This window comes from Chionomys nivalis, chromosome 14 (assembly GCF_950005125.1).
Source record: "Chionomys nivalis chromosome 14, mChiNiv1.1, whole genome shotgun sequence".
NCBI lineage: Eukaryota > Metazoa > Chordata > Mammalia > Rodentia > Cricetidae > Chionomys > Chionomys nivalis.
In genome coordinates, this window is record NC_080099.1 from 56,368,950 (window position 1) to 56,391,028 (window position 22,079).

Sequence of the window (22,079 nt, forward strand, 5' to 3'; positions counted from 1 at the left end):
AGCCTGGACTATGTAAGAAAGACCCTGTTGAAAAGGGGGTGCCTCTGGTGGCTGGCTCAGACAGTAAAGAACATGAGGATCTGAGTTGATATCCTCAGCACCCACGTAAAAAGGCAGGCATAGCATTGCATCTGCAAACCAGCTCTGGGAAGACAGAGACAGGTAGATTTCTATAGCCATCTGCCTAATCAGCCAAGCTCAATCAGTGACCTTCAGGTTCCAGGAGAGGGTATGTCTCAAAAAGTAAGGTAGAAAAAACTGAGGAAGACACTTAGCAGCTGCACACATGCACACGCCACACACACACACACCTGCACACACACATCTTCACACATGCACATGCCACACACACACACACCTGCACACACACACCTTCACACATGCACATGCCACACACACCTACACACACACACACCTGCACACACACACCTGCGCACACGCACATGCACATGCCACACACATCTGCACACACACACACCCTGCACACACACCTCTGCACATACCACACACACCTGCACACATGCACATGCCACACACACACCTGCACACACACCTCTGCAAACACACACCTTCACACATGCACATGCCACACACACACACCTGCACACACGCATATGCCACACACACACCTGCACACACGCACATGCCACACACACACCTGCACACACACACCTGCACACATGCACATGCCACACACAGCCCTGAACACACACCCCTGCACACACGCACATGCCACACACACCTGCACACACACACCTGCACACATGCACATGCCACACACACACTTGCACATACACACCTGCACACACACACACCTGCACACATGCACATGCCACACACACACACACCTGCACACATGCACATGCCACACACACACCTGCACACATGCACATGCCACACACACACACCTGCACACATGCACATGCCACACACACACCTGCACACACACACCTGCACACATGCGCATGCCACACACACAGCCAGAACATCACAGTGGGACATTATGCCAAGGTGGCTGGGCAGAAGGGGCAGGGTGGGGTATGGTACCTCTTTAGCGTGTGTTCATCAGGATTCCACCTCTGCCCATGGGACCACCATGATGAAGCAGGTATCTGGGGTAGGGGCTGCCAGAATGCCATGCACTTGTCTTCACATCCTGGCTAGAAAGGGGACGTGCAGCTCTGCTTGTGTCTCAAGGACTGGCAGGGGGAGGGGACTGCAAGCAGTGCTAGCAGCCTCACTTTCTCCAGCAGGGGCCACTAGGCAGGATTGGAAGGAGAGCATTGCAGGGAGGGGCGGGTGACATTCAAGGGGCCCAGAGCTGAATGTGTGCTGCTGGACTGCAGCCTAGGGGAGCAGACGGCCACAGCTCAGCATCGCCAGGACTCACTTAGGACAGACTAGAAAAATGTGCTTGGCCAGAAGCAATCTGACCTGATTCTGAGGGTGGAAACCAGACTTCAAGGTTGGGAAGAAGGATAAGAGAGGAGGGATAAGAAACCTTAACCCAAGGAAAGGATGTGTCCATGTGTCATTTATGCAAAGAAGAAGAAGTAACGGGACAGGAGGGGTCCTGGACCCGCAAGACCAATGGGCTGCACTCGAAGGAGTGCTCTTTTGAGTTTTGTTTATTAATTGTGTAACATGTGCATGCATGTGAGTAGAGGTCAGAGGACAACTTTGTGGAGTCAGTGCTCTCCTTCCACCTTTAGACCTGGGTCCCGGGGATCAAACTCAGATCGTCCAGCTTGTTCAGCAAGCTTCTCTATCCACTGAGCCCGGTAACGAACCCTCCAAGGATCTCTTCGCACCAGAGAATCAAACATTACAGGAGCAAGAGAGGTTGGGAAGCCATGGAGGGACCCCACAGACATGAGAAGCCAGAGAAGCAAGGGAGCAACTGGCTCTTTATTCTCTGGATACAAAAGGCTACGCTGTCATGTACATCAGAGAACTAGACATCGGACAATAGCAGGAAAGACCTGAGCATGGTCACTAGCTCCTCGTGCATTCCAAAGGCAGCCAAGCAGAGAGTCCTCCCAAAGGCCAATACCACCTCCTCAGTGGCTCTCCAAAACCTCTGCTGGATGTTGGGCCCCACTTGGCCTTGAGTGAAGTGAAGACAGAAGTTACCATGTATTAAGTATCTTTTCCACCCATAGATTGTGTTAGGAAGCATATTAAAATGTTACCCTTTTCAGTTTTCTCATCTACACTGTAAAGACCCTTGTCCCCATGTAAGAAGTGAGGAAGCAGCTTCAGAGGGGGCGATCTACTTGCATCAGCACGGATGAAAACAGGACATTCACCATTGCCAGACTGTCCCCCGTACCTTCTGCAGCCAGCAAGACAGGAGAGACTGGTATGTCTATACCAGAGCACCATGGACCAGGAGCTGTTCAGTCTTGTGGCTTCTTCCCTTGCTTACGGCTCTCTCTGGATGCTGATCACTCACCACAGACCTTCAAGCCTAGCAGTGAGACCATTTCCTCCTTTCCTTAGCTGCTTCCTTAGGGTGCTTGAGCACCCTGACCTCCCCCACACCTCTGCAAGCAGCCTTTCACTAAACATCTTTGGGTCTAGAGCACCTGTCTTCCCACGGGCTCTCATGGTCAAGCAGAGTACATGGGATACTGCTGGACCTGCCTGAATGTCCTGTTAATAACAGATTCCACAGTGTGGAAGGTGATTGAGCCACAAAGGAGGAATATGTAATAGTCCTGAAAACATCCAGCAACAGAATTGTGCTAATAATGGCTGCTTTCTTCAATGTCCCCAAGAGTGGAGCCCGATGTTCACTTACAACATCTAGATTCAATCAATCTCTGGGTGGCTTTAATCAGTTTTAGTCTGTGGTAGTGTCCCAATGGCTCTGCCAGAGCTTGACTTCCAGGCAAGTATTATGAAACCTCAGGCTGGGCCAGGCTGTTCTAGAATAGCTGCTCAAACAGTGCATGTTCCAGGGACCTCCCCAGTTTAGAGCTAATAACCAACACCATCGACTTGAGACTCGAGGTTTAATGCATAAATCTGAGAACGGTCCCAGGAGAAAAGACTCACAGCTCTGAAAATTCTTCAGACTCTGCTTTGTTGTTGGGCCAATGCTTGCTGCGCTGGTCGCTAAGATTTATCTAAAGCAGGCGTTCTCATCCCTAATACTGTAGGCATTTAGGGCCAAACAATTCCTTGACATGGAAAGCAGTCCTGTGTGTTATAGGATTTGTAGCCCTCTGGTTTTTATGCACTAGGAACCCTTAACATTACACCCACAACCTTCCCATTACTGTGACAAACAAAGATGTCCCCAGACACTGTCAAATGTGCCCCCGAAGTGTAAAATCACCCCCAAGCAGAATCTCTGCTCACAGGAATACTTTCATTAGCAGAGTACAAACTCAATTATGCAAGTTTCACAAAAGTAGCATGTTGTGTTGCCAGGGATAGAGCAGCTCAGCAGTGAAGAGCACTGAGCACTCTCTTAGGACCAGGGTTTTGTTCCCAGTACCCACATGGTAGTTCACCAACTTCTGTAACTCTAGTTCCAGGGGACCCAAGTCATTTTCTGACTCCTGTGGACACTGCATGCATGCCATGCATATCAACTAATGTAAGTACACACAGAAACACATAAATATTTTCAATGTAACATGTTTTCACAATCAAAAACGTAATTTTACTGTTAATTTATAGGTCTTCGAAACTAAGGTCCCAGCCTTGCTTCAAAATTTAGAGCTAAATGCTCAAAGAAATTTCTATCTAAGATACACTAAGGTACCTTTAGAAAGTGTCACTTTATAGACCCGTAACTGAACCCCACAGTCCCAACCACCAAGATTTTTCTCATTTAGCAACGTGGAACTCAATATGAAGTTCCAGGCTTGTACTATAGGCTGCGCTATCACCCAACCCAAATTCTGACACTCTCAAATCACATCCAGTTTTACATATTAATCTTAATCCAAAGAGCACATGGGAATAAGGAAGAGGTGAAGAAATGACAATGACGGTCATCAGAGCAGACAGATCTAGGACCTTGATGCCAGGTGTATTCGACTGCTCTGTGCGCTTGGGCTCGAAGTTAGGCAAGATCACAAGTGCTTCAGGGATGGTAGTTTCTAGGCTGGACATGCAGCGGGGTGGTAGAGTACCTGCCTGTCTTGTGTGAGGTCTAGGTTCAAAATAAACAACAGCACATTTTTGCGCATGCTCTCTCTCTCTCTCTCTCTCTCTCACACACACACACACACACACACATACACACATGCATGCATATGCACACACACATGCACACACACACACAGCTGCAGAGATAGTTTAGTCTCTAAAGTACCTGTCATGTAGTCAATCATGAGGATCTGAATTCAGTACACAGAACTTACAGAGAAGCTGGGCCTTTCAGTACACGCTTGTAACCTATCACTAGGAAGGCAGAAACAGGCAGATCTCTGGGGATCTCAGGCCTGCCAGTCTAGCCTAATCTTTAAGCATTAAGCCAAGGGGAACCTATCTTAGCAAATGAGAGGATGGCAAACTGCAGAATGATGACTCATGTTGACATCTGACCTCCACATGCATGCATATGTGTTCCTGCATGCACACACACACGTACACACAATAAATGTTTTTATACACTATGTAACCTATCTTATATTGAAATATATATGTGTACACACATACACACACAATTTCTGTTCCTCTCTTCCTTCTAGGTGACACTTTTGACTTGAATTCAACACTGTAGTGTCAAAAAATAAAACAACAGCAGCCAGTTTCAGGTTCAGTTATTGTGCACCTGATAAAATACTGTAAATATTCTATTTCATATGATAAACAGAAAGTGGGATGCTGTCCCAGGTTCTTACATGGTTTACTGACATAGTTCTGATTTTGGAATCAGGTGATAGGACCATAAACACTAGGTTACAAAGACTTCTGAACTATGTAAATGTCTTTCCTAAAGCCAGACACACATAGGTACTGTTCGGGTTCCAACATGTGGAATGGGATAGGCTCTAGTCCTCACTCATCCTCAGATCAGCCTTTCTTTGAGAGTGGAGACACTCCAAAAATGGCAGAGCTTTCCAGTAGCCTCTCTGGCCCGAGTCAACCCTCAAAGAGAAGCACCAAGGAGCAACACAGCTCCGAGAAACACGAGATGAGGAGGAAACAGTGAGGCAAGGGGAGGACCCAAAAGGCAAACGGCACATTTCTTGCACATATTATCTTGAAGATGTAAAGGGATTCAAAGAGATTGCATCAAAAAAGCTACTAGAACCTTCTAATCAGTGGATCTATCAAACTGAGGCAGCTTTCTCAGAGAAGCTCCAACCTGGAGAGTCATAAAAGAAGCCTGTGTGTCTCAAACACACAAAATGTATTTGCAGGGTCCCTGAGTCCAGGGGAAGTCTTACAGAATCAGGATTTTAGGGCCTGTAAAGACAGCATGTGCTTCTCAGCTACACTGCAGCTTTTAGTTCACTGTGTATATGGGCAGGGAGAGGCGCTCAAGGAAAATAGAAGTCGTGGACATAACATGTGGTTACTAGGGTCCTGAGCCGGAGACAGATGCCAGCAAGGAGCTCAGACTGTCACTGATTGTTGCTTCCAAGGTTTTGGTCATTGGTTGGAAGACCAAAGATCCTCATTGTCCCAGCTCACAGAACTTCCCGACTACACCTGAAAGCATCAGTCGGAGGTTCCTGCCTTCAATGAAAGGCACACATGTCTCTCCTAGCCTCCCGATGTAAGCAGAACCTTGTCCTCCTCACACCCTCTTTATTAAATAGGAACAAGCAAATTCAATGCTATTCAAAGCATGATTTTTTTTTTTTTGCTTAACTTAACATTAGAATATAAAGTTGATGGCAAAGTTTGGTTAAAACCATTGTCCTTTAATGTTGGGTAACAACAGCCTATGGAATTCTTATGTGCCTGCAGCCTTGAGGAGGCACTGAGAGCCCTTCTTCTGGAATAGATCTCTAAGGATATGCATAAAGGCAGAAATGGGGGAGAAAAGAAATATGAACATGACCATGGGTGAGAGTATGCATTTCACTGTCCACCGTTTTGTGTGCCTCTAGGATGAAGGAAAAGCATACCTACACCCCCTAAGCTCAGAGCTCTTCTCTTCAGGTTTCTCCCAGTACATGTCTAGGCAACACTAGCCCATATTCGCATCACCATGGGAACCAGGGCTGGGGAAATGGCACATGTGGAGGTTCTCTGACCACCTCTGTTGCTAGAGGCATACAGTTCTTATCTCTGGCCCTGGAGTTCTATGCTGTCTACCAGCATCTCTAAAGTTCTTACAGCTTCTCAGCTTACATGTAGGGGAAAGTCCCAAGGCTTTCCCAGTTCTTAACACTAGTTTCTTTGAGATCATCACATTGAACAAAAAGTGACAGCTTCACCAGGTTTCTCAAAGTTGTTCAATGCTTTCTCTTCACTTGAGGTTTATACTTGACCTTCTTCAAAAGACTCAAATCTTCAGTATGCCAAAATATGGCATAAAAAGGGCTGGAGAGATAGCTTAGCAGTTAAGAGTATTGACTGCGCTTGTAGAAGACCCAGGTTCAACTGTCAGTACCCACTTGGTGCTTCACAACTGTCTTTAGCTCCAGTCCAGATAATCCACTACCCTCTTCTGACTAGTGTATGTACATGGTGTATATGCACACATTCATACAAAACATTCACAACACATAAAATTAAAATAAATAAACCGTAAAAAGAAAGACACATCACAAGAAAAACATTGCAGGCAACTATCAATCTCTCCACTTGGAACAGTTTCGCCTGTTCAGTGAACTGCTGGTGGGCACAATGACTTTCAGTGAGGATGTACAAGAGAGGAAACAGTGGCCTGGCCTCGGGTGGCGCTCCTGAAGGATTTGGTCAAAGGGACTGAATGGCATCAAGTGGCTTCGGGTGGGTGAGGAATGAGAAGGAGTATATAGCTCTGAGGCCCACCGCCACAGGAATCAGGTTTCTAGCCAATTAATAAAACACTGGACTAAAGATACCCAAAAGTTTCACGCTCACAGACCGGCAAGTATGAGACTGATGACTGACAGTGTTCCACAGCTGCTAGGCCAGGTGGAAACGGCACCAGATGGAAACAGGGCACCTCATGCCACAGAGATTAGGTCAATGAAGACAGTACCTGTAACCCGAAGGAGACTCAAACAGCACACAACAAAGCCGACCAAGACACCCAGTCAGCACTCCCAATGAGGACCACTGTCGAGACAACGGGTGGAGGCCTCTGTGAGAAACGATTATTCATTTAAATGACCTGAATATTCTATGACAGAACTGCATGTCTATTCTATATTTCCAGGTGCCAGGAAGTATACGCTGGAGAACCGTCTTACTTTAAGTTCCTGGATCTGAGAGAGACATAGCAGTAAGCCACCATCAATTGTTCCTGCGAATGCTTCCAGGTGCATATGTGATTGGATTAGCCTCATATCCCCGGCGTCAATGGGTCCTTTGGTAATACCTTAAGGTCCAATTAAAGACAGCAAAAGGAACTCTGCTAGTGAATATATTTTTCTTGATTTAAATTTTATGTAGTAGGCCCAAATTTTCAGATGTACCTCTAAAGTCTTTTCTCAATATGTGCATACAGGGAACAACACAGACAACCTGGCCTGTGTATGTTCCCCAGTAAGGCGTATGGACAAGAGGTGTAGCTTTCCTCCACTGAGAAAAGTAACTCCTCTCCATCTGGCCTCAGAAGGGTCCTGTATGTTTAAGGAAAGGAGCATGGTGGAAGCACAGCTCCCATTCCCCAGAGACATATTAGAGGGGATTTATCTAGCCGGAACACATCGCTGGGACCAGCGAGACAATAGCTGGCTTTCGGGCCGGTGGTTTAATTTACTCTGTTTCCATGAGATGAATCCCCTGGCTACGACTCATTTGGTGATAAGACTTTGTGTGACAGTTACTTGTCCCATTGCTCTGACAAATGTCTGACACAGCATCTTATTTTGGCCCAGATTTCGAGAGTTCAGTCCACTGTGTTAGCAAAGTCAAGGGGTGGGGCCTGAGGCAGCTGCCCACACATTGCATCCACAGTCAGATCACAGAGGGAAAGGAGCAGGTGGGCCCAGTTTCTGTTTCTCTTTTATTGCATTCTGGACCACAGGCTGTGGACGAGTGCCGCCCACAGAGACTGGGTCTTCCCACAGTAACTAAAATTGGTCTAATTCAGACCCCTCACAGCAATGCGGAGAGGCTTGTCCCACGGAAGATTCTAGATGCCATCAAGTTGACAACTGAGTTTAAGCACCACACTTGACTATACTGACTTCTTCTTACTCAAGAAGGAATTATTCCTTTTAATTCTTTGAAAAATTAAAAACAAATCATATCAAAGAATGTCATCTTAACTGGAACCCTTCACTTTGATCCATGAGAATAGCCTTGATGCCAGACTCATCTGTGGGTTTCGGCACAATAGGAATTAAACTTATCATATACTCTGATCCAAGTCCTCAGGTCTCAGTACAATGCCAGCCTACCAAAGCAATGGCTGGCGAGAGATGCTTTGCCATGCCCACTGACCGCTGGGGCTGCTTGCACTACTTACAGAGAGCACAGCGGAAGAAGAGCGCATGCCGATGTCAGCACCTCACTTGGTCTGCTAGCTTGACACAAAAGAAAACATACCCAGACCATGACAACCAAGACTAGGCAGTTAGGGACACACATCTGCTGTGAGCTGCAAAGGGACCAGATGGGAAAACAATTCCAGCACACACTGTCTTGCTGGTGGGGGCCAGTGGCATCACACAAAAGTTACAGCATACTTAGCTGAGACAGATTTGGAGGACTCGCTAGATGGTACACAGTGCCAGCAGTTTAGCCTTTGGGTCCTCCCTTCTCAAGTGGATTTTGTGAGGAGAATGAAAAGGAATTCCAATGTTTTCATATCTCTCTTGCTTTGTGTTTTTGAGACAGGGCCTGCCTTATGTAGCCCTCGGTCATGGTATATTGCCAAGACTCGTTTTGAACTCCTAATATTCCTGCCTCTACCTTTACTTGTGCTTAGAATTACAGGTCTGTGCCACAGAGCCTGGCTCTTATGATTTTAAAAGTCTTCCAGAGTTTGGGTAAATAATTGTAAGCTGGATGTGCCCATTAATGCCACAGATTCTTGAGGTGAACTCGGGAAGATCAGTAATTCAAAGCCATGATCTGCTACGTAGAGAGGCTTGAAGCCTACCACCATCACACGAGACCCTGTTTCAAAACGCTAAAAACAAACATAGCAAAAATCAGCCACAAAGTGACCGATCGTCTTGAGGCATACATAGGTTAAGAACAAATATTAGCTTTTCCTTTTCTGATCAATATGACTCTGCAATGCTGGCTTTGTGCAAACACTGGGGAGAGGGTAGGCAAAGGGATGGCAGGCATAAACTACAACCACAACACACGGCATGTGCCACTGTGACTCCTCAAATGCTAGGATGCAGCTCTACCCACAGATCCTTCTCCCAGCCTTGGCATAGCCCATAACAGTCCCATGAATCTCCCCTTACAGTTATCCTCAGGACACTGCAGATGATGCCATGCTACCCAAACACATGACCAAATATTCAACAGGAGCCTGGGAAGGAAGGGGCAGGGTACAAGAGAAGCATGAAGTGCACTGTGGTCATACGCTCCAGAAATGACCAAGAATGAAAAAGCACGCCAACCCTTGGCACATGGGGAACACAACAGTGTCAGGTGTTTGGTGCAGGACAAACATATGGATGTGTGGTTATATGTGTTATTCTTCCTCCAGATGTTGAACTATTGTAAACATTAGGGGTAAGCAAAAAGTTACTTGGGAAATTTGAAAATGAGACCTGATAGAAAGAAAAGGCTGGTGGTCAGAGGCTGTGGGGGTATTTTAAAGAACAACAACAAAGCAATAACAAAGCAGAAGGGCTAAACCCTGTCACCTCAGCTTTGTAGCTCTGTCAAAAAAAAAAAAATGCCCCAAATCGGCAGGAACTCCCAGCAGTTCTTGATCATCCTCTTCGGGAATTCTTTTTAGATTTATCATTCTTGATTTATCGTGTGTACTCATGTGTAGTGTTTGGGTGTAAATAGGTGTGTGTGGCAGAGGTGCTGGGTGTCTGCTTTGATCACTTTTCCATCTTAATTTCTGAAACAGGATCTCCCACTAAACATGGGGCTTACCATTTGGCTGGGCTGCCTGACTAGCAGGCTCCAAGGACTCCTCTGTCTCTCCTCTCCCCACCCCCTCCCCCACGCTGGAAATGTGGGTGTAACCACCACATCTGACTTATCTGATCCCAACTCACATCCCTTGTATTTGCACAGCAAACACTTTTCTGACAGAGTCGTCTCCCCAGACCCTCATCTCCAATACAAAACTCAACTACACATGAGGACAAGGAAGTAGGAATAGGTGGTGGTCCTGCTCATTCAGACTACAGTTAACGCAGGAGAGCCAGCCACCTGTGTCTTGAAAGACCCCCTGGTCTCCCCAAGGGAATTCAAACGATACCACAGAGGTTGTTTTATTGATGTCCAGGTGTGTAAATCCCAGCTTTGTATCGTGTTTCACATCGAAACCGCACCAGTGTGATTTTTCAGTCAAACATCCTCTCCGTCTCTACTGATCCTTTCACTGGAGACAGCAATGACATTTGCTATTTATCTCTCTGAAAGCTTACTGGAAAAAGTTCATGCTGATTAATATGTATGACTAACATAGCAAATATACATGTGTATAAGTCTAATATATGTGTGTGTTTATTTTATTTTCTGTGCTCTTTTGGGAGCTTAAAATATAGGTTTTTTTCTTAAATGGGATGACCTCAGGCACGACTCTAATTAGACCTAATCCTTGAGGAACTGTCTTCTGCAGCAAACATTGAATGGTTAAAAACTCTGAGGACAAACGAGATTTTAGAGGCACCGCCAATCCCCTCTCTGTTCAGGACTGCCCCCAATTTCACATTTAGACCAACGTTTTTCTCAACAGCTGGAGGTACACTTAGAGTGTAAAATTCCCAGATTCAGCACTGAACCACAGCTCTGCTAGAGGCAAATTTTTATACTGCCTGTGGAAATGCCAAACACAGAGAAGACAATAACCTGAAGGCGGTGTTTGGAAAGCTTACAGTTGCCACAGAACGGCTGCCTTCTCCGACTCAGGCTTGTATTTTCAGACTGAAATTACTCATCTGTGACTGAGCCATCTGCCTCGGACAGTCCTCCATGGGGTCAGGAACCACATACTGCAAAGACTGGAGGACAGTAGCCTGCTTCTGCCCAATGGACCCCAAGCCGGCAGAAAGTTGGATAGGCAATCTTTCCATAGCACCCAGTACTGTTGAGGTCATGGAGTCCTGCCTCGCCTGGAGGAAGCTGTGAGTGATAGCCAACCCTCCCAGAGTCGAAAGCTCTGTGTCTCAGCTGCCTTCAGTTGGCTATGTCTACATCAGGCTCAAAGCCACAGTGCTCGGTGAAGCCCAAAGAGCTGGCGCGGTGCAGTGAATACATTGTGCAAGCGCCTGCGCTGGCAGCTGTGCTTTGTATTATCATGAAAGAGAAAGTCCCCCAGAGCAATGCACAGAGCAAGCAGGAAGGCAGCTGTGGTTCAAGGCTGCAGTGAATGATATTGCTAACAAAATTTCTCCAGGGAAAACCTTCCTGTCTACACACAAGCTTGTGGACACACACACACACACGATACATATCAGCAAATTTCATTATTTTTCTTTTTTAGTATTTATCATCTATTATCACTATGTTCTAATTTTTTTGTTTGCTTTCATTTATTTTATTCCCATCAATTTAAAAAGACGATTCTTAGGATTGGAGGATTGCAAAGTTGTCACCTTGCAGGGCAAAGCTACGTATATCTAAATCAAGAAGTACTGAATGCCTGGTATTTAGGATGGTCAATATTGTATATTTTTATCTTTTAATGACCACAGGTGGGTGACTTCTGTTAATGAATTCGCTGTCATCTAAGTTGCTCTGGCAACCTCTAGTATGCCAGTGGCAGCACAGGCTGCAGCCACCCTGAAACTCACCTGTCCTGTTATCTTCATGTTAGCTTGCATGCTGGACTCCTGAGGGAGCCTGTTTGATGGTGATGGTCACGCTTCCCACTGCTTTCCCAGCACTCACCTTGGGGGTACTGAAGAGTGGGTGGGGAGGTGGGCACCGTGAGAGCCTCTTGTGAGTCAGTAGATGGACTCTGGCTTGATAGGGAGGAAGAGGCAGGGGCTGCTGGCAAGCCCAGGTCCAAGGAGAGGTCAGCTCTGCCCCGGCTCACGCTCCGGCTTCTCAGCTCCTTCTCCTGCGTCTCGGCTGCCAACTGCTCCAAGTATTTGTATCTGAAAGTTAAATTCCAAAGGGTTTCCGTAAAAAGAAAGAGGAGCCCGTGGCTGACGCTTGTTTATGGACGAAACACCTGCAGAGTGAGCTGGTTTCCTGATGCATTGAGCAGAGGGCAGGGCTGACTGGAGGGTCCGTCTGCCAAAAGCACACAGCAAAGCCAAGATGCTAGCGACTAAAAAGCCTGCATCACTCATAAGCAAGGAAGGGAGGACAAGTGGCCACATCACACAAAACCGGATCCTGGTTCACTGCTGCAGAGTCTCCATTCCCCTTTCAGGACACACTGACACAAATAATAACAACAACAATAAACTAGCAAATAATGATCCGCCAAAGGCTCTGGCAGTGACAGCTGAGAACTGAACCCCCGTGGAGTTCACAGCTGTGAAGTGGGAGGGTTTCTTGGTGTGGTAGAGAGAAACAGTGCCCCCAAATACCAAAAGGGGGCTGCTTGGACAGACGCCTCTTGGAATTCCTGAACCTGCTTCAACGCTCACAGCAACGCAAGTGGAATTCACTTTGTTCTCTCAGCATTAGCCCATGGAAACTTTTTTATATTCTAAAATATTTCTGAGCAGGACTCAGACATCCAATAGCTTGGACCTGACGTCACATACAGTTTATGCATCAAAGTCAGTTTAAAAGAACAAAGATACATCTGTTTTGCATTGCAGACAGGCAGAACCCACTAACTGTTTATTAAGAACAGCTACCAATCATCTTCCTCACAGTGCACTTTATAGATCAGACCAAAATAACTTTGCAATGTGTGCTTCTCCAGATGTCCACACAGAAATCATGCGTGAGTTAGGCTGGGGCGGGTTTCCATCTTCCCCAGTGGGCAGCATCACTCCATGCCTATGCCTTAGGGCACCTCACAAACGCCACCTCCAGCATGACAAAGGCAGAGAGCATAGTCTTTAAAGTAATTTAATTAAGAAGCAGGACTGCAGCTTGGGGACAGGATGTGTGTGTGTGTGTGTGTGTGTGTGTGTGTGTGTGTGTGTGTGTGTGTGAAGCTCAGTTGGTCAAATGTGTACCTTGCACGTATAAAGACCTGAGTTTGATCCTGGGATTCACATATAAAAGCCAGATATGGTGCCCTGTTCTTATAATTTTCATTCTGGGAAATGAGAGACAAGGAGATCTCTGAGGCTTACTGACCAATCAACCCAGCATACGGGGGCAGCTCAGGCCACACAGAGGCACTGTCTTCCAAAGCAACACAGACAACACTCAAGGAACATTTGATGTTGACCTCTGACCTGCCCACAAGCACATATGTGCACACACAGGAGTGTGCACTTCTAGTCTCACCCTCCAGGAGCGTGTGGCCTCCTCTGTCACCTTCATCCCTCTGCTCCCCTACAGAGGCAGACTGCCCTTCAGGCTATGCCAGTGTGTACTGCTTCCTCTGCAGAGCCAGCTCGGACCAGCACAGCTGCAAGCAATCTCAGTCTTGCCTCTGAACTCATGTCGGATATGTAGCCCATTCAGCGCGGATGGCATGTTACATTTACTGCCTGGCATAGTTAGTCAGCTCTTCCCATGTGTGCGCCTGTCTTCAACAAGCAGATAATGTGATTTGGGAGGGCAGGGAGCGCAGCCTCCTTGGTTCTTTCTGTCGGTGCCTCCCTGTGTCCACTAATGAGAAGCCAGCAAAACTGCCGAGGAGCCCTGACCTGCAGAGGCCCACCTGCAGTCAGGAGGCCTAGGGTGGCACGTGCCCCACCTCACTGGCCACTGGGTCTGTTTTCCAGGGAGGAGCAGTGACAGGATGCACATGCTAACACCCAAAACTTGGTGCAAAGTGCTGCCTCGGGGGTGGGGTGGGGAGACAGAGCTGTCCTCAGAAACGCTCTACTCTGTCTGCCCTGCTAATAGGGGTAGTCTAGGAGATGTGAACCCCAGAGCAGCAAAGTCAGCGTCCCAGGAATCACATTCTCACACGAAAGGCTTCAAGTCAGGAGGCCAACTCAACCATTAAAAACAAAACGAAACAAAACCAGCGGCTCCCTAGATGGCTACATCTTGTCTCACGCGTGATCCTATCAACCCATTCTGGCCTTTTATCTGGTCTATCCATAGTCTTGGTTCTCCACACCATATTCTGCGGGCAGCCTGGTTGGCAGGCAGGGGCTGCCAGCCAGTGGGTTCAGATCAGTTTCTGACAAGAATCCAAAGGGCTGCTCTTCCGAGAGATTGTTAGACATTCACAAAGACTACTCCTGAGTGTGCATAGGTGCATAAAGGCCATTGCCAAAAAATGTATGGGACAGAGAACGAGCCAAAAGACTTAACTAGAATTGCCCCCACCCCAAGGAACGAGAATATTTATTTATAGGGTAACAGGAGAGCAGGGCTGGGGAGAACAGCGTGGGTCAGCAGGGGTACAGCTTCCATTTACACAATGAGACTTATAGCTGTATAATTGTGAGACTATGCCTCACATTACTGGCCCATACATTTAAATGCCTAAAGCGGTCAAGTATTTGATAGGTGTATGTGGTACACATACACACTCTAACTTTTTTAGGTTTATTTACTTTATGTGTATGAGTGTTTGTCTATAGGTGTATGCGTGTGTCACACGTGTTCCTGGTGTCTGGGGAGGTCAGAAGAGGGAAGTCAGATCCCCTGAAACTGGAGTTACAGATGGTTGTGAGTTGCCGTGTGGATGCTGGAAACCGAACCTGTATCCTCTGTGAAAGCAACAAGCGCTCTAAAGCATTGAGCCGTCTTTGCAGCCCCAGCTCACGCGTCTTTAGTTTAACAGGGCTGCCCCGCTGCCCTGTACCATGCGGATCCAGAGCATTTACTCTCCTGGAAGAGCAGCGGCAGTGTTTGCCTGCAAGGATTGGAGAGATGAGGGTGGCGGGCTGGTCCACATCAAAGTCACAGCGCACAGTGAGGAATGTCATGTGACACACAGGAACTTCCAGCATCCCGGGCAGGAAGCTAGACCTATGGCATGACCTTTGCATCCACAGTGACTCTTAAAGCCATGCACTCAAGGGCTCGAACACATCGTCTTGGGAGTTACTAGATCATGAGGTGACTGTCCACATGTCCCTAACGCCTTGTGAAGCAACACCAACCATACAACTACGATGAAGCTGCAACCAAAAGCACCACCTATGATGTGCAGCTCAGGCCCACGACTCAACCGCTTACCTCTGCTCCTCCATCTACCCCCGCTCTGCTATGCCTGTCTCCTTTGTTTCTGCGATCATTTCTTCATTTGTCTAGTGAACGTTTGTTCAATGTGTCTGTTATGTATTCAGGACTGTAGTAGGTATTAAGGAATTAATAACAAACAAGAAATATATCCCACCCTCCTGCAGCTCACAGTACACTGGGAGAGGTAAATAAACGTTTGGAATGAACTCTGACACCCAGAAGGTACACCAGGGCAGGACCAGATCAGAAATTTTGCTTAGTCTCTTCACTGAGCAAAACGCACACCCTGTATGAGCCAGTCCTACTCACTATGACTTGCCCTACTGTCCTCCTACCCAGGTCTCCCTCCGGCATCTCTGGGCCTCCAGCAGTGCGCAGTGCCCTTTCTCATGGTTCCTGGACCATCATCATCGTCATGCACGTACCCCCCCATCTTCCATCTGCTTTTTTCCTGGGACCCCCTTGTTTCCTCAGATGAGTCAAACCAAAACAAGAAAAGGGGCTGGCTCAGACTGTGGGGATCTGCCTGGCTCTGTTTACTGAACCCTGTGTAAACTGAGAGGTAGGATGTGGGGGAGGGCTACAGTACAGCCATAGAGAGCTGCTCTTGCACCTGCTGAGGCGACCACATGCTGTGTAGAGGGGCATTCTGGGAGAAAAGAAGAGGAGATCAAGGGGGGAGCAGGAGTGGGAGAGGCGAGTGACAAGCTGGTGCAGACTGGGGGCGGGGCCACTAGGATTTATCACTACTGCTTGTACTGGCTGTTAGGGAACCTATTCTTTTTGGATGGATACCTTGCTTAGCCTAGATAGAGTAGGGAGGGCCTTGGACCTTCCTCAAAGCAGTGTGCCTTATACTCTCTGAGGAGTGGATGGGGGGTGGGTGGGGGTTAAGTGGCGGGAATGGGAGGAGGAGAGGGAGTGGGAACTGGGATTGGCATATAAAATGAAAAAAGATAGTTTGTTTTCTTAAATAAATAGCGAATATGCCAGGAATAAGCAAAAGCCTGAACAGGGAATAGTCAGAGAGCTCTGTGAAGTCAGCCCGAGCCCAGTTCTGACCTTGACTCTTGACTACACACTGGACATTCCCTGTAGAAGCCAGGGAACCTTGCTTGTGTGGACATAGATTGACATTCCCAGAAGAAGTCACCAAGCCACCCTTGCCTGTGTGGACATAACCTGACAGTCTATCTGTCAGAAGCTCCAAAGTACAGACTCTCTCCAAGAGAAACTAAACATAAAAACATTCAAAATTCCCTAACCCCAGGCAAAAAGTCAAGAGTCCTTCAGTAAGGGTATGTCTCCTCTTTCTCTGAAGCTCAGCAGACAAAGAGAAGTTCGTTGCTTTGTCTCCAGCACCTTTCTCTCTGGCTTTACTGGCCACCACTGGAGATTAGGATGACAGTAATCTAATAGAATGTAGGAAATAAACCAATGTTTTATTCATGAGGCTGACTTAAGCATCTAATTTTTTAATTGAGCACAGACAGTCTCCGCTGTTGCCTGACTCAGACTGTCTTGATCTATTTAGCTGATGGTGTCTAAAACATTAGCGCAATTCCACATCCCATTGGTACAGGCCAGAAATGGTGAGGCTCCCCCTAGGCTCCAGTACAAAAGGCATAAACTGAGTCTATCCCTCTCCACATACTATATCGCCATCTGGTGACAGAGTTAGTAACTGCAGGCTGTAGGGGGCAAGGGGTAAAAACCGGCCAGTCGACTTCCATGACCAGTGTCCCTTGTTTATCTCAAGTTATCATACACTTAATATGTGAACTTGACCGTTTCAAATGGAGTTAAATTAATGAACTGAGGCTGGGGAGATGATTCAGCCGTGAAGAGCACTGGCTGCTCTTCTAAAAGACCAATATTCTATCCTCAAACCCTATGTGGCAGCTTACAATAGTTTGTAACTATAGTCTCAGGGGATCTGACGTCCTTTTCTAGCCTCCAAGGGTACCAGGAATGCATATGGTGCACAGATATCCATGCAGCCAAAACACTCATACACATAAAAAATAAAATGGACTAAGTCTGCAGCCTGAAGACTTCAAATAAAGCTGCTAGGTTGTTAAGTCATTTGTTTATTTTTAAAACTACATTGTCCTCTCTCTCCCCTCCCCTCCCCCCTCCTTCTCTCCTCTCTCTCTCTCTCTCTCTCTCTCTCTCCCTCATGCATTAAATGCATATGCATATGGGGGAGGGGTCAAAGGAAAACTTGCAGAGTGCAGAAGTTGGTTCCCTCCATCATGTGGGTCCCAGAGATCAAACTCAGTTCGTCAGGCTTGGCAGCGAGTGCCATTACCCTCTGAGCCCTCCTGCAGGGTGTCATTTATTCATACATTCTATACTTTATTCCTCAGTGCCCACTGTGAGTACCAAATACTTCAGGGGCTGTTTGAGAATGGTTCCTTCCATGCAGGACGGAGAGTATTTCAGGAGGAAGGAAAGTGATCAGTTATAAAATTCAAGGGTATTCTGCACACTGGGGACAATATCTGGCATGGCACGTGTGCTCAATTATTGAATGAATATGGACCAAGTGACCTGGAACACATAGCAAGAATGCCTAAGCCATGCTCAGGGGTCTCCAGTGTGATTAATGGAGGCATCATGGTGTTTGGTCAGTTATGGATTACTTATGGAATGAGAGTCCGTGAGCAGTTAGTGCCTCGTTTTGGTGCTGCCATCTTTATTTGCTAGTGCTCACGAAGATATTCAGACAAGGACAAAAGTCATCCAGCCACAGAGTTTTCAGAACACATCTCCATTATTGTGACACATGACTGTAGCGATCATATGTCAAGATGGCGATGGTAATATGCTCATTTTGAGAAGGGTTTTGGAGCAAAAAATTTTGCCAAGATGGCTGTTCTAGGCCTCTTTCCATCTCTGATTTCTGTCAGTTGCCACATGTACCACAAATCCAGCTTTCTCAGCATATAAAGTAAGGAGGACAGGCGTTTGCAAGTACCAGCCGTGCAATGATAAGAGGAGGTTAATGCATCTCAGAGGGCTCTGCATGCTTGGTTAACAGTGCAAAGTCATGTGACACCTCATTACAAAGTGAAGAAAACGTACGCACCTTTCTTCTCTTGCTTGTCTTTGCTCCTCTCTTTTGTCTAGATATTCCCGGCTAGCGGAAATGTTCAGAACAAAGGAAAAGAGGAGAAAAATAGACTTAGATGTTCATAAGATTAAGGAGCAATTACTAAAACGATAATAATTGGATGTTAAAAGTCTAGAGGCTACTTCAAACATGCTAAACACAGTGGAATTTTTTTTTTTCAACAAAATGGCAAAGAAGTCAGAAGAACAGGAAAACATCAGGCTCACTCAGGGACTACCCAGCGTTCTGTTCTCACCCAAGGCTACTGGAAGGCCTGACTTGGTGTTTTTGCCTTTATTTACACCCATGATATGTCCAATAATGTTCAATTTTAATGTTTCATGTTTCTGGTCTTACTGGTGAATCTAAGTTTAGGTCTAGCTGGTCGCTTGCCTTTCAGCGGACTGTTTTCCTGGAGAGTCTGTTCAGCATCGTTGTCTACACTGGACATAAGGACGCAACATCAGGAAGACGAAAGGGGTGTAGAGTGGGGAGAATGCAGCCAGGATCAGATGTGCTGTGCAGAAGCAGCCAAGGTCATTGCCTTCCGAGCTAGAAACCCAGTATCTTCCAACCCAGAACTGTATCACTAAAGGACCTGAAGCCAGAGGGTGACTTTGAGGTGTGCAGAGGTTCCGAGGCACCTGAACACTTCACTCAGCAACTGAGAGGTGGGTGGACTGCCCGAGCAAGCATCAGCCCTGGGGAGCGGAGGCTCTCAGCTTTCTGTGCTTCCCTCTTGACTTCCCTTTCCATTCACAGTCTCAAATGTGGAGTCGTGGTCACTGTAACTGTCAGCCGCGGAGAGGTGACTAGCGTTCTTCGTGGAAAGGGGGTCACTTGACCTGGTTCTCTCTGCACTCTTAAATGACAAGTGATAATCACATGAACACCAAAGCAAAGGGTGACTGGTGGTAAACCATCTCTGAAGACAGGATATCGGGGCCAGTCCCCAGTCTGCATGCATGTAGATGTGTGTAGAACATGGGCTCGAATGTTAGGTGTTCTCAGCCCCTCTTCCTGCTTTACTGGGATCCAGTGACACAAATGTTAGGGATTCGGGTGCCATTCCAAGGGTTTCTAAGACTTCTTTCTCACACTTTGTTTCCAAACTGGCCTTCCTCCCTCATTTCAATTCTGCTGCCTGGCTCATCCAATGAATTCCTTATTTTTCCCATGTTTCAGTTATTTCAGTGTATTTCTAGCTGGCTCTTCTTCGGATCTTCACAAAGCCTTGTCTTTTCAGTTATTTCAAGCATACTTCTCGTACTCTTTTATTTTAAATCTTACTAGTAAAAGGCCTTACTCTATCATTCCACTGTAATATAACGGGAATGAATTCTAATATAGTTTGTCATATAGATCAATTATTTCCAAGGATAGCTTGTGGCAGAGATGTGTCTGCCCTTACTCTTGGAGCACATCCGCAATAGCCTCCTTTAAAATCGGCCTGATAACGATGCCATCCGAGTCCCTTCTGTAGTTATCAGCTTTTTATTCTTTCTTCTTCGTCTAAAATTTCCCTAGCTGTTTGTGACAGACTGTTTTGCATTGCATCTGTACATCTTCAATCTAGAACAAGATTCTGAGGACTAAAAATGATACTCATTTTTGTTTTGTCTTTGCAGCTAATCAAAGAGGTTGGGTTCCCCTGTGAGTTCTGAAGCAGCTTCTGATGTTGGTGCCAGTGTTAGCTCAGGTGTCAGGTGTTACTACTGTGTCCTATCAGGAACTGTGTGCCACCCAGCAGCCATTATGGGACCTCGGTGGTAGTCCTCTCTCTAGCTAGCTCTCGGAGCTGGGCTTGCTATTTATGCTAGGGGCTACACATGTTCAAATCAGAGATGGGTGGGTTGTGGCTCAGGAAGTTCCTTGTTCTTGTATTCCTTGTCTCTGTCTTTCTGTCTCTGTATGTGTCTGTCCCTGTCTCTTTCTCTACTGTGTTTTTGTGTGTATGAAAATCAGAGAGCAACTTTGGGTTCAGAAGTCACTATACACTTTATTTGTGTGTGTGTGTGTGTGTGTGTGTGTGTGTGTGTGAAGGTCAGAGAACAACCTTGGGTTATTCCTTGGAAATCACTCTGCACCTTATTTGGTTTTGTGTGCGTAAGGAATTTTCAATAAGACTTTTGATGTATAACTTAATCCCGGAATTTTCCACATATTTGAGGCAAATTCCCAGTTGCTAATTGGTGGTAAAATATGGGACTTCTCAGAGATCCATAAATCAAGAAGCATTTAACTTGTCCCAGGGGTTTTAAAAATTGGATCTTATAAACAACTTCTGGAACTGCCTCAGAAGAGGTGCAGACAGATTGGTGGAATTCTGGCAGCTCACAGTACACCGTACAAGTGTGCTAGAAAATGATGTTGGTTAACTTCATGCCACCTACTCAACCTCTCTCACCAAAGCCAGGCTCATCCTTCCACTGAGAGACTCTGGGTGTCTCCGCATGAACTAGGAAGCGGCCACGATGTGGCTTTACAATTCTGATCATCTTTGGATCATTTCTACAATGACATGTGTTCTTGGCCTCTGGGGAAAGCCAGAAGTCACTGAATCTGTAAGTTCTCACCGATCATGCCTTATGTCCTTTAATGATGGAACTAGCATCATCAACGGGAGACTTTGCCAAAGAAACTAAACTGATGAGATGGAAGGAGAGATGGGGAGACACAGGAAGAGAGGGGAACGTGTTGATGCTATGGGAGGGATAATGGAGGAGAAGGCGTAAGGTACAGGAGTGTTGTGGGGAAAGGTAGGGAAGGAGGGATGGAAAAACAGACAGAAAGAAGGGCGGGGGGAAATGTAAGGAGGGACTTGGGGTTGTGCACTCTGCACAGTGCAGCATGTGCAGCCCAGGAGGGGAGAGGGGAGAGCTGAGCCCAGAGAACAGCGGAGAGGTGAACCGCTAAAAGGGGGAGCAGAGGGACACTGGCTTCAATGGGAACAGAGAGGCTAAGACATGGAACCTTCAATGGGCCATGCCCAGGGAGACATCCATGGAGGAGCACAGAGAACACGGCATAGGTTGGGAGTAATTGGTACAAAAATTCCTCCCCAGGAAAAAGCAAAACATATTATATAAGATAAATGGTATTATTATTGTATTATATATGTTGTACTTTGTAATTATTGTAATATATTTTATATATAATACATCCACATATACGAATATAGGGAGCAAAGAACAAACCAGAGAGTTGGAAATAAAGATTTTCTTTCTACAGCTAACAGAATATGCATAAAACATGAGGACCTTCAGGGAGAAATGGCAAATTACATTGAGGCGGTTAGGCTCTGTGCCCTGGGTAAAGCCCCTTTAACTGATGGTGACCGAGGCTGCTCAACACTCTAATTGTATTTGGCTGTCTGTGCTTCCTGCCACATGGCTAGAGGAAGCCA

The 22,079-nt window shown here is 46.6% G+C and overlaps 1 protein-coding gene across 5 annotated transcripts in view; it reads right to left on the minus strand.

The window, feature by feature from the left end:
* The window catches only part of Fhod3 (formin homology 2 domain containing 3), a 409,106-nt gene that overhangs the window by 54,440 nt on the left and 332,587 nt on the right, over nt 1–22,079 (minus strand). For all 5 annotated transcript variants that reach the window (XM_057788966.1, XM_057788965.1, XM_057788964.1 and 2 more), the window contains 2 exons: nt 18,650–18,700; nt 12,166–12,374 (listed from right to left, as the gene is read on the minus strand). In XM_057788966.1, coding sequence (XP_057644949.1) covers nt 12,166–12,374; nt 18,650–18,700 — 260 coding nt within the window. The remainder of the gene's footprint in view (nt 1–12,165; nt 12,375–18,649; nt 18,701–22,079) is intronic.